This window comes from Saccopteryx leptura, chromosome 1 (genome assembly GCF_036850995.1).
Source record: "Saccopteryx leptura isolate mSacLep1 chromosome 1, mSacLep1_pri_phased_curated, whole genome shotgun sequence".
NCBI lineage: Eukaryota > Metazoa > Chordata > Mammalia > Chiroptera > Emballonuridae > Saccopteryx > Saccopteryx leptura.
Window position 1 is genome coordinate 6,366,398 of NC_089503.1, and position 12,330 is coordinate 6,378,727.

Below are 12,330 nucleotides of genomic sequence, written 5' to 3' on the forward strand. Positions count from 1 at the left end.
CCAGAATAGTTAACTAACCATGTTCACAGTAAACAGGTCAATAACCATTCCTTCTAAAAGGTGTTAATTCTTCACTAATTGATATTTTTAATTTTTAATATTTTCGAATCCACCAAAAAGTTTCAAGTATAGTACCATCAGCATTTCTTCTCCAAGATTCATTTCCTAATATTTGCTAACCTCTATTCATATATGTTATTACTTACTAGAGAGCAAGCTGTGAATATCACATGTCCTAAACGCTCTGCACTCAGTTGTTTAGTGCTGATGCCATTTACACATATGCAGTATAATTCAGCCCTTACCAATTAGGGCCTGCTAAAGAATTAAGCCCTATCTACCCCTAAGGCATGGGTCAGCCAGCAAATAGCAACTAATGGATTTGGTCAGATGCCTGTTTTGTAAGGCCTGTGAGCTAAGAGTGTTTTTTACATTTTTAAATGGTTGGAAAAAGAAAAAAAACTGAAAGAGCATTGTGACACAGGAAAATAAAATTTTAGTGTACATAAATAACATTTTTATCTTATTTGAGCCATGCTTATTTAAGTATTTCATTCTATAAGGAAGAGTTAAATTAAATACTTTCAAAAGATACATAGCTCAGAAAGCCCAAAATATGTACTTTGCAGAAAAAGTTTGACAAATCTTGCCTTCTGGTTTCTACTGCATGTAATGAATAAGTCTAGAATGGTATCAGCTATGTACCATCCTCAGGAAAACAGAAAATAAGACACACAATTCATTTTCTACAGTGCTCAATTCTCACAGAATTTCTCTCAGTTGAGAAAGGCACTAGACACATTTATATATTAAAGTACAATAGTTAGAATGGTAGTAAAGAAAAATATGTGAATTTAAAGTTGTGAATATTGAGTTGATAAATCCCATTACAACAAATTATTCTAAGAACATAAAAATGAAAAATACGGCTCAAGAGATTACTAAATGTCCATCTCTAGAGCTATAAAAATCCAAGATACCAAGAACCTCAAGTAATTAAAGTCCCCCAAACCAAGCATGGAGATCTTGTTAAAACTTTTCTTTCAGTGTTCCCAAAATGTTAACACTGAGTTTTAACTCAAAGAAAATTTGAAGTTTTGAGATAAACTATTAATGACTCTCATCTAGTTAAACTGGAATAAAACTGTTCACATCAATTGTTATACAGAATTACTTACCCGTGTCCGATCTTCAATATTGTATATTTTTAACTGCATGGGGATATTGAAGCTATGCAAAAAATTGCCTCCAAACACTAGCGTATCTGTAGGAGTATACACGGCATGAATCCAGCCTGGAAGAAAGGGAAAGAGGGGAGTGGCTGTAAGCACACGTTACAGTATGGCACTCTCAGAGCACTAGTATGAGACTCACACATCACACTGATTCTGCCTCTTAGTGGTTGGCCAAGTTATTTAATCTCTTGCAGCCTTACCATCCTCCCTAAAACCAGGATAAATGATATGGTTGTTGGTAAGCATTAAATGATAAAATGCATGTAAAGCAGGGGTCCCCAAACTTTTTACACAGGGGGTCAGTTCACTGTCCCTCAGACTGTTGGAGGGCCGAACTACAAAAAAACCTATGAACAAATCCCTATGCACACTGCACATATCTTATTTTAAAGTAAAAAAACAAAATGGGAACAAATACAATATTTAAAATAAAGAACAAGTAAATTTAAATCAACAAACTGACCAGTATTTCAATGGGAACTATGGGCCTGCTTTTGGCTAATGAGATGGTCAATGTCCGGTTCCATATTTGTCACTGCTAGCCGTAACTAGTGCTATGACGCGCTTCCGGAGCCGCGACGCGTGCGTCCGGCGTCGCTAGAAGTAGTACTGTACTTGAGCGACACCACGCTTTGTGGATGCATCCTGTGCTCCTCTCACTAACCACCAATGAAAGAGGTGCCCCTTCCGGAAGTGCGGGGGGGGGGGGAGGTGGATAAATGGCCTCAGGGGGCTGTATGCCCATAGTTTGGGGACCACTGATGTAAAGTGTTTAGCATATAACAAACATTTAGTAAATGCTGCTTCTATTTACTGGAGTACCTACTGTGAACCAGGCTCAGTATAAAAGAATTTACAGCTGTTTTCATTTACTCCTAACAAAATAAGACAGGGGTTTACATACTTGACCAAAGTGGTATTAGCAGGTAAATGCACAGTCAGAATTCTACACATCTGTGACTCTAAAATCTGTGCTCTGAGTACTAACTTTGGAATTAGCAAACTGATCAGAAATATTACTGAGTTAGCACTCTCTCAAGTCTTCAGAGCCAATGTCACCTGCAGAACAAGTTTTATATCCCTAGAGATTCTGAATTTCTAGGGCTAATGTGGGGCCCAAACATATAGAGCTAAAAAACGTCCTTTGGCAATTCTGATATATACCTTTAGTGGAAAACAACTGACTTTAAAAAAAAATCTCAGGATCCACTCCTCAATGATAGGAACGGACGGACACCTTTGTGTTCTGCCTACCCCAGCATCATAATCATTCTTGGTAGTAATCCATCAATTCCTTTTTATTTAAGCAAAAGAAGTGGCTGGAGTAGAGAATCGACTTTTCCCCATCTTGCTTACCTGAGGGAATGACGAAGGTATAGCCCTGCTTGAGCTCAATGCGCTGGCAATCTGACACACGGTCACCCAGAAAGATGTCTCCCTGTTTCCCTGAGAGCAGCCAATTCTCGTACAGCTCCAGGTTGTGGACTGTAGGGGGGATGAGCCAGAAGACCTGTGAGTTAAAAAACTTCAGTCTGTTAACAGCCATTGACATGACCCAGTCACCCCCCTCAACTGACAAACAAATACAAAATCAAGACCAACATGTAGAAGACAGGTAAACGATTCTCCCAGCCCACATCATTGGGAAATTCTAAGTACCCCAAGGAAGGTCTTTTTTTGTCCTCCACTTGATCAAACAGCATTAGGGTTTCCCTGGGGTTTAAATGTAGATTAGAACAAGGAACCCACTCGAGACTCCGAGAGACCTGGGGCATTTGGCCTGTTACCTAGGCAGTCCCTTATTTGCCCCTGGTGTCTGGCCTCTATAGTCCCATTAGTTAGGTACAAAATCTTCAAAAGATAAGCCTCGGTTACTTTGTTCCAAAGCAGCAACCAAGACCAAAAGGTTAAAACTTTAGATATCTCTTAAGGATCCAAAGTAAATAAAATGACTTTGGATTCAGAAGTACAGTTGTTCTAGATTAGGACCTCACATTTTAAAAGCTTTAAAGCTTTCTCTGTTCTCATTCCAGTGTTCCTTTTCCCCTACAGTGCATTCTTCTAAGGAAGGGGAAAAAGGTAGTAATAAGGGTATATTACTATAAATCTCTGATATTAATCCCAGGTTTCCATTCTCATGCGCAGTCAGAAATACAATGATAAGCTGGGATATAGTTCTTTATGAATGAGGACAAACTTTCAAAATCTATATTTTATATTTTCAGATGTCTTAAAGGCTTCCTTTGGCCACATTTCAGACCGATGCCTCCATACAGGGAAAGGTGGTTTGGATCCCAATTTGCTGATTTCATTGTGAATCTACCCAAAATTTGTGTTCCCTTCTATCTTACTATACTTCTACATAGAGAAATTATCTTGTCCTCTTGAAACTACTTTCTTTGCCTTCATCTGGAGAATTCTGCTTTGGGAATCTACAAACAGGACTTTGAGGTTTACTAAGTACTGTGCAAATATTGGCGTGATCATAGTAGCCTAGATGAATACTAATTCCTACTGAACTCTAGCCAAGAAAGTCAATTTAATCTTCAATTCTCTCTAAATACGAGCATGAACGTCTCCTAACAGATGCATTTCCAGGGCATATTAAGCATGCATGGACTGAAGCAAAGTCATATCACCAGTGTCAGATACAAACCCCCATCACAATTACGACCGTACCTTTCCCCCTTGATGGATGTGATACCAAACAGAGGTACCACCGAAGTCGACATGGAAGTCAGTATAGCAGCCTCGAACACTCATTAGACAGTACCTGACCCAAAAAAGAGCAGCAGCATTAGTACACAATTGAGAAAAAGAAAACTTCCCCCATAGTGCCATGCTCTCCCTTGGACACTCTATTTTCTACCTAATCCACTTTTAGCCAGTGAGTGGAGTGTGGCTATAAGTTATCACATTACCAGGATGGGTTTTCTTCTTTAACTGTGATCATGGGCTATGATTCTCCTGCATATACTCTTCCCTTTGGAGCTGTAGAGATTACTCTTTAAAGAATTCGTGTGTTTGAACACTTAGGACACGGAGCAAGACTCCTGAAGGAGGAACCATCTATCGCTATCGCTTTGTTCTCCCATAGCACACTGAGGAAAATGCAGGATAAGCCACTTACTTCTGCACTTTAGGGTACTGCATCTCCAAGATGGCATTTGTTGATTCAGTCTGACTTTCCTTCAAATGCCTTGGCCACATGTTGTCTACCCAGTCAATGAAATCCACCTTTAAAAAGGAAGAGGAAACATTTAGGCTTCAAAGGAAAAGTTGAGATTAAAGAGAATTTTAAAGTAAAAAAAAGTAGAATTTCTCAAAGCACACACCAAAAGACTGACTACAATTGTAAGCAAACTAAAACAATCTGCTGCTGAATCCTAGCATCAACAGGCAAACATTCTAGAAATAATTATTTAATGAGAATAAAGACTAATTGCATTAACATGATCATAAAGATAGCACTAATCAAAATGAAGTCATTAAATGACACAGTAGTATCCAAATAAGCCAATAAGCCGTCTTCTTCTGTGTCAGTACTGGTATAATCAACAGTATATTTTTGATCCAATAAGAAGTGTTATCTGGAAGGTACCTATAAACTCACAGAAAGCTATAACTCTGTGAAAGCAACTAAGAGGGAAACGGGGAGGGCATGAGGGCAGATGGATGGATGGATGGATGGATGGAAGGAAGGAAGGAAGGAGGGAGGGAGGGAGGCAGGGAGGGAGGGAGGGAAGGTGGGCGGAAGGGAGGAAGAAAGGGAAGGATGGAGGAAGGGAAGAAGGGAAGGATGGAGGAAGAGAGGGATGAACGGAGGAAGGGAAGGATGGAAAGATGGAGGGATACAGCATTGGAGAGAGAGAGAGGGATGGAGGGAGAAACAGAAGGAGGGATGAATGGATGGAGGGAGGAAGGAATGGATGGAGGAAGGGAAGGAAGAATGGAGGGAAGAAGGGAAGGAAGAATGGAGGGAGGAAGGGAAGGAAGAATAGAGGAAGGAAGGGAGGGATGGAGGGAGAGAGAAGGACAGAGGGAGGGAGGGAAGGAAAGATGGAAGAATGGAGGGAAGGAGGGAAGGGGGGAAGGGAAGGGAAGGGAAGGGGAGGGGAGGGAAGGGGAGGGGAGGGGGAAGGGGAGGGGGAAGGGGAAGGGGAAGGGGAAGGGGAAGGGGAAAGGAACCCAGTAGGGACTTGTAGCCTTGCATGAGCAACGTGCTACTGAATCTCCATAGTTGCAATCAGAAGTTCCAGGTCTGTCATGTTTTCTCACGACCATACGTGAGCCCCTAGAATTCATCAGTAAAACGAGAGTAATTACCTCAAGGGGATGTTGTAAGGATTACATGTAAACATATGTTAAAATTTTTTGAAATACAGTAATAATATCAGAGTTTAGGAATCTGAAATAATGTGCCAAAAGAAATGACAAGTGAAAGCAATATGCACTTATTTAATTACTTCACACCGAATTGTAACATATCCTGTACCTTCAAATGTCTGCACCCAAGCACTGAACTCTTAAGAAACAGTCTCAGGTTGATTAAAAAACAGTGTGAGCCAAATAACCACAAATGCAGCATAGTAATGACATTGCAAATACCTACCTAATTTATGCCTGTAAATACATGTATTTAATAAGCTTAATGACAACATATATATGTTTGATATATAATATATATTCTAGACAAATGCATACAATCTATGCAAAAGATATGAGGTAAGTGTGCGGTAGACACCCAGATATATAAACTGTGCGAGAGTATGTGGAAGGGATCACCAATGACATGCAAGCTGAAACAAGCGAAATGAGGAGCAACTATGACAGTTAACTTGCTGCTCTATTTCAAAGAACTTCTGCACTGGGAGCTGACAATTTTAATTAGTTAAGAACTGTGCCTAGAACATTCTTTTTTTTTTTTTTGTATTTTTCTGAAGCAGGAGACGGGGATAGACAGACAGACAGACTCCCGCATGCGCCCGACCGGGATCCACCCGGCATGCCCACCAGGGGGCGACGCTCTGCCCCTCCGGGGCATCGCTCTGTCGAGACCAGAGCCACTCTAGCGCCTGGGGCATAGGCCAAGGAGCCATCCCCAGCGCCCGGGCCATCTTTTGCTCCAATAGAGCCTCGGCTGCGGGAGGGGAAGAGAGAGACAGAGAGGAAGGAGAGGGGGAAGGGTGGAGAAGTAGATGGGAGCTTCTCCTGTGTGCCCTGGCCGGGAATCGAACCCGGGACTTCTGCACGCCAGGCCGACACTCTACCACTGAGCCAACCAGCCAGGGCCGAAAGATTCCATTCTTCCCTTCAATCAAAATCTACTTTCTGTCCTCTTAATGTGGTGGCCAGCATCTCCCCATCTCCTGGTACTATCTCCTTTGGAAAGTCTTTATCAAAATAATGAATAATTGTACTTTCTCTATATACTGTAAGTTCTTGTGTCTGGATGGGGCACAGGGAAAGTTAGAAACATGAGTGGCTTTTTATCAAGTGCTCATTCAGAGAAAGCTGAATTACTCGGCCTGACTGCAGCAATAAGTCACTCATCTTGGCCTCCCTTTATTTGTTACTATTAGGTATCATCTGACTACCGAGAGGATATTGTGGTAATGTGTTCATACTTCTCTTTTAGCTTAATCTTTAGGCTGTGGATAGGCTTTTTGTTAAATGGCCTTATCCATTTAAGAGCAAGTCCAATGGGGGTCATCACCAGTCTCTACCTATTCTGCACCAATACACGGCCAAACTGGCAAGAAATCCAATACCTAGGACCTAATCTATTCTGACACCATGCAAAAAAACAGCTCATGGCCTTCCATACACTAATTTCCCCATCACCAAACAAATCTGCATACTGTAACTGTTGCTAATTTTTATCTCATTCTGTTATTGCTGGAATGACAGCAGTAAGGATCTCTCCTTTCGCCAGAGACTCCCACTCCATGCTAGCACCCACAGTGGGCACTTAAAGTTGTCCACCTTACTTTCCCTGCACCGACTTTTACACGTTCTATTCCTCCTGTCAGAAATTCTAATCTTCCTTCTCTTTGCATCATTATTTTCCTCCATGTCAAGTTTAGGCAGCATTTTCTCTAAAGAGCTTCCACCATTCTCCTCCAGTTTAGGTTACCTGGGTCCTTCTTATTGGCTCTTACAACACTCTGTTTATTTACTTTTGAAGCACTTACCATACTGAAGTTTATATGTAAATGCCTATGTTCTGGTCTTCCTTTCCCATAGACTCTAAGCATTCTGAGGAAAAGGACGATCTTATTTTCCACAGTAACGCTCTAGCACCTAGCACACTGCTTAGCCTGCGGTAGGCCCTCGAACTCTGAAAGTGTGAGGATTCATAGTGAACAGGAGATTATCTAGTTTATGTAAAAGATTATATGAATGAATGAATAAAACTCACTGAAACACAAAATGTGTACATTTTATTGTATGTCAATTGTACCTCAGTAAAATTGATTTTAAAAAAGCATTATTGAGATATATTAGAAAAGATCTACATAAATGGAGATACACTGTGAGGGGAAAAACAGTAAATAAATAAATAGTACCCCAGTAGAATAAGCATGTTACTGCCTACATAGAAAGGTCAGAGAAAGCCTGCTTGCTTTTAGGAGGTAATCTTGGTAATAAATAGCTTACTCAAGTTTTCTGGCCATCTTTTAGATTCTTGTGCATTGTTCTTTGTCCTCTAGAAAATTTTCTATTTCTGAGTCTACCATAGATTCTACTCCTCCATTTAATGGTATTCTTCTAATTTTTTTTTTTCTTCTTTTTTTTTTTTTTTGTATTTTTCTGAAGCTGGAAACGGGGAGGCAGTCAGACAGACTCCCGCATGCGCCCGACCGGGATCCACTCGGCAAGCCCACCGGGGGTGATGCTCTGCCCATCCAGGGCGTCACTCTGTTGCGACCAGAGCCACTCTAGCGCCTGAGGCAGAGGCCATGAAGCCATCTCCAGTGCCCGGGTCATCTTTGCTCCAATGGAGCCTTGGCTGTGGGAGGGGAAGAGAGAGACAGAGAGGAAGGAGAGGGGGAGGGGTGGAAAAGCAGATGGGCGCTTCTCCTGTGTGCTCTGGCCGGGAATTGAACCCGGGACTTCCGCACACCAGACCGACGCTCTACCACTGAGCCAACCGGCCAGGGCCTCTTCTAACTTTTTTTTTTCTTTGTATTTTTCTGAAGCTGGAAACGGGGAGAGACAGTCAGACAGACTCCTGCATGCGCCCAACCGGGAACCACCCGGCACGCCCACCAGGGGCGATGCTCTGCCCACCAGGGGGCGATGCTCTGCCCCTCCGGGGCGTTGCTCTGCCGCGACCAGAGCCACTCTAGCGCCTGGGGCAGAGGCCAAGGAGCCATCCCCAGCGCCCGGGCCTTCTTTGCTCCAATGGAGCCTTGGCTGCGGGAGGGGAAGAGAGAGACAGAGAGGAAGGAGAAGAGGAGGGGTGGAGAAGCAAATGGGCGCTTCTCCTATGTGCCCTGGCTGGGAATCGAACCCGGGTCCCCTGCACGCCAGGCCGACGCTCTACAGCTGAGCCAACCGGCCAGGGCTCTTCTAACTTTTATAAAATAATTATTTATCAGTGTTTCTTATCATTAAAACTACGGACAAAAATGAATAAATTAAGGATGCTACAAAGAAGGCTTCATGTATGAATATACATTTCTGCATTTTAAGAAAGGAAATGTATGACCAGATCAAGTTTTCATTTTATAAGCACAATCATATTATTTTAAAATTGAAATTCTAAAAATGCTGAGGAACACATTTATTTATAAAACATGTTATTATGCCCTGGCCGGATAGCTCAGTTGGTTGGAGCATCGATCTGAAGCGCAGAGGTTACTGGCTTGATCTCTGGTCAGGGCGCACATATAGGAACAGATTGAGGTTCCTCTCTCTCTCTCTCTCTTTCTCTCTCTCTCTCCCCCCCCTCCCTTCTCTCATTAAAATCAATAAATAAAAATTTTTTTAAAGTTATTTCAATTATTATTATTATTTTTTTTGTGGCAGAGACGAAGAGTCAGAGAGAGGGACAGATAGGGACAGAAAGACAGGAAGGGAGATGAGAAACATCAATTCTTCGTCGCAGCTCCTTAGTTGTTCATTGATTGATTTATCATATGTGTCTTGACCGGGGGGCTCAGCAGACTGAGTGACCCCTTGCTTGAGTCAGCGACCCTGGGCTCAAGCTGGTGAGCTTTGCTCAAACTAGATGCGCCTGCGCTCAAGCTGGTGACCTTGGGGTCTTGAACCTGGGTCCTCCACATCCGATGTTCCATCCACTGCACCACCGCCTGGCCAGGCAGTTATCGCAATTATTACATCCCCCTCACTGAATTCTTTATTAAAATCATGTTTGGCTATTAACAAAGCTAAATTCTGACCACCTATATTTCCTGTTTTTATTTCTATATGACCAAACAAATAATAATTACTATAAAAAGGACTTTTTGTCATCCTAGGGTGGAACAGTTTTCTTAATGAGAAATCCTGTATTTAGTTACAGCATCTTTGGTAACATGCAATAACAAAAAAATTATACTAGCTCTTCAGATATTAATGAAATAACTGTGAACATTTTCCCGTTGGAAAATGATATAATACGATGTAACTTACTAGTAAGCTAAAAGTGTGTATGTATACACACACGTGCATAATGATATAAAGCAATTACGCTATTTCAATTTTGGAAATTAAAGGACATAATTAAGTTAATTTAAATGGAGATGGATAAAACACTAAGACCTTGACTTTAAAAAAATAATTAGTAAATTCCAAGTTCTGCTATTTCAGGTGGAATATTTGACAAAAAGTGAGTTCCGAGTCAGAAATTAATAAAATCAGCCCAAAAATGATTAGGTAGGATCCAAGGACAATCAGGCTATGACACCTGTCACTCCACTGATCACCAGGGTTGATTCGGCTGACATGGCTGGCTAGGCGGGTGTCCCCTTCCCCTCTCACTGCTCCATATGCGTCCCCCCCGAAGCTGTGTGCTCGGGCGAAGAGGATGACCTTCCCCGATAGAGGAGAGGACCGTTCTTAGGTCAAGGGTATACGAGTAGCTGTGCTCCCTGCTAGAACCCCCAAACAAGCTCTCAAAACTGACTAAGTAGATTTCAAAAGTGAAACCAATCCCCCTCAGGGAAGTAAGTTTTCTGAATGTCTTGCAGACAGTCACTACTTTGCCAAGAAATGGGTAAAATCAGCATCTACCTTCAGGAGGGCTAAGGATGGAAAACAACTTTCCCTTAAAAGGCAGGTGTCAATTTATTGCTGCTAGTCATTCAATAGAATCTACTCGAAATCATTTCATAAAACAATCACTTGGCTCTAAACCAGTTTCCTCTTTCCTCCCAACTTTCTCAGCAAACACAAACTTAATAGGACAGAAATTTATTAGGCAAACTTCCTATTAACAGTACTTATAAGAATGAATTTAAGATTATTCTTCACTATGTGCAAAGGCCAATGTTCCTAAATTAAGTTTGCAGTGATGTAAATAAGAACAACCCCTCCCTACAATTTCAGAAATTAATGATTTTGGAAAAAAATGAACCATCAAAAAATACGTTATTCTTATCAAATTGTCTTGTTCATTTTTATCTTCATCTTAGTATGTACAAAAAGTAATAAATTCTCCTAGTAAATAAACAACCCTCTTGGTAACAATGACAATGTGGAAATGGCTAGACTAACCGTGGAAGGCCTCTGCACCATGTTCTCCAGCCTGGTGTGGCTAAACTCAAGGCTGATGACATTGTAGAGTTTTTCTCGCTCCTCCTCTGGGGTCTCATAATAACGTGTCCACTGAGCCATAGTCATTTCAATGCCTTTCTGTGTGTTCACATCCATGACGTCCACCATGCGACGACTCCCTGCCAGGAAAGATGCATTGGTCACGTCTACCGAGCCACTGATATCCATAAATATATTAAAAATATAAAATACAAGTGAAAGGGAACAATCTATCTTTATTTAGGGTATTCAGTAATAGACAAGGAGATAGTTGTGAATTGAGATAATCAACAAAAATAAAATCACAGACAATGGTTAATATTAAAAAAAAAAAATCACACTAGCCTGTGGTGGCACAGTGGATAAAACATCAACCTAGAATGAAACTGTTGGTTTGAAATCCCAGGCTTTCCTAGTCAAAGCACATACAAGAAGCAACTACTATGAGTTGATGCTTCCTACTCCTCCTCCCCTTCTAAAATCAATAAATAAAATCTTTAAAAAATATATATAAAAAATATCACTCCCTATGGTACGTTTATTATATGGTCAGGTATTGAATCATACTCAATCCTAATGACTCTAAATGCTAAGTAGTAATCTCCATTTCAGAGAGGAGAAAACAGGTGACAGGTAACTTGAAAGACAAAGCCAGACAAGAACACAGCAGCCCAATTCTAGAGTCAGTATGCCATCCACTGAGCTATCTACTACTCTGATGCAGGTTTGAAACAGAACCTAATCTATCCCACAAACGGAATAAAAGACCCACTATTTAGTGAGTACTATGTAGATTAAATGTGAATCTGTTTACTCTTTTGTTTAAAAGGGTTATTTTCCAAACTTGTCAAGTATTTCTAATATAAAACTCCCTTTATGCCCAACCTGTGGTGGCGCAGTGGATAAAAAGTTAATCTGGAACACTGAGGTCACTGGTTCAAAATTCTGCGCTTGCCTGGTCAAGGCACATATGAGAAATAACTACTACATGTTGATGCTTCTTGCTTCTAACCCTTTCTCTTTCCCCGCTCTGAAATCAATAAGTAAAATCTTAAAAGAAAAACCCCCAAAACTCCCTTTTCATGCATTTCACAAATATTTACTAAATGAAAAAAATACCACAACGGACATAAAGATCTATCTATATCAGATTCTCAACCAACCATAATAATTATATGGTTGAAACAGAACCTATGAAACAGAGCATCCGGCAGAATACTACAACAGGTAGCATAAAATAGTAGGGGGAGAAAACAATAGTTTTGGAGCCAAAGAGATCTAATTGCAAATCTCAGCTCTAATACTATTTGGGCAAGTTATTTAACTGCTCTGA

General features: G+C 41.1%; 1 protein-coding gene across 6 annotated transcripts in view; it reads right to left on the reverse strand.

The window, feature by feature from the left end:
* Nucleotides 1-12,330, reverse strand: part of KDM2A (lysine demethylase 2A) — a 111,107-nt gene that overhangs the window by 31,136 nt on the left and 67,641 nt on the right. For all 6 annotated transcript variants that reach the window (XM_066344782.1, XM_066344791.1, XM_066344737.1 and 3 more), the window contains 5 exons: nt 10,959-11,137; nt 4,366-4,472; nt 3,915-4,008; nt 2,592-2,745; nt 1,179-1,294 (listed from right to left, as the gene is read on the reverse strand). In XM_066344782.1, coding sequence (XP_066200879.1) covers nt 1,179-1,294; nt 2,592-2,745; nt 3,915-4,008; nt 4,366-4,472; nt 10,959-11,137 — 650 coding nt within the window. The remainder of the gene's footprint in view (nt 1-1,178; nt 1,295-2,591; nt 2,746-3,914; nt 4,009-4,365; nt 4,473-10,958; nt 11,138-12,330) is intronic.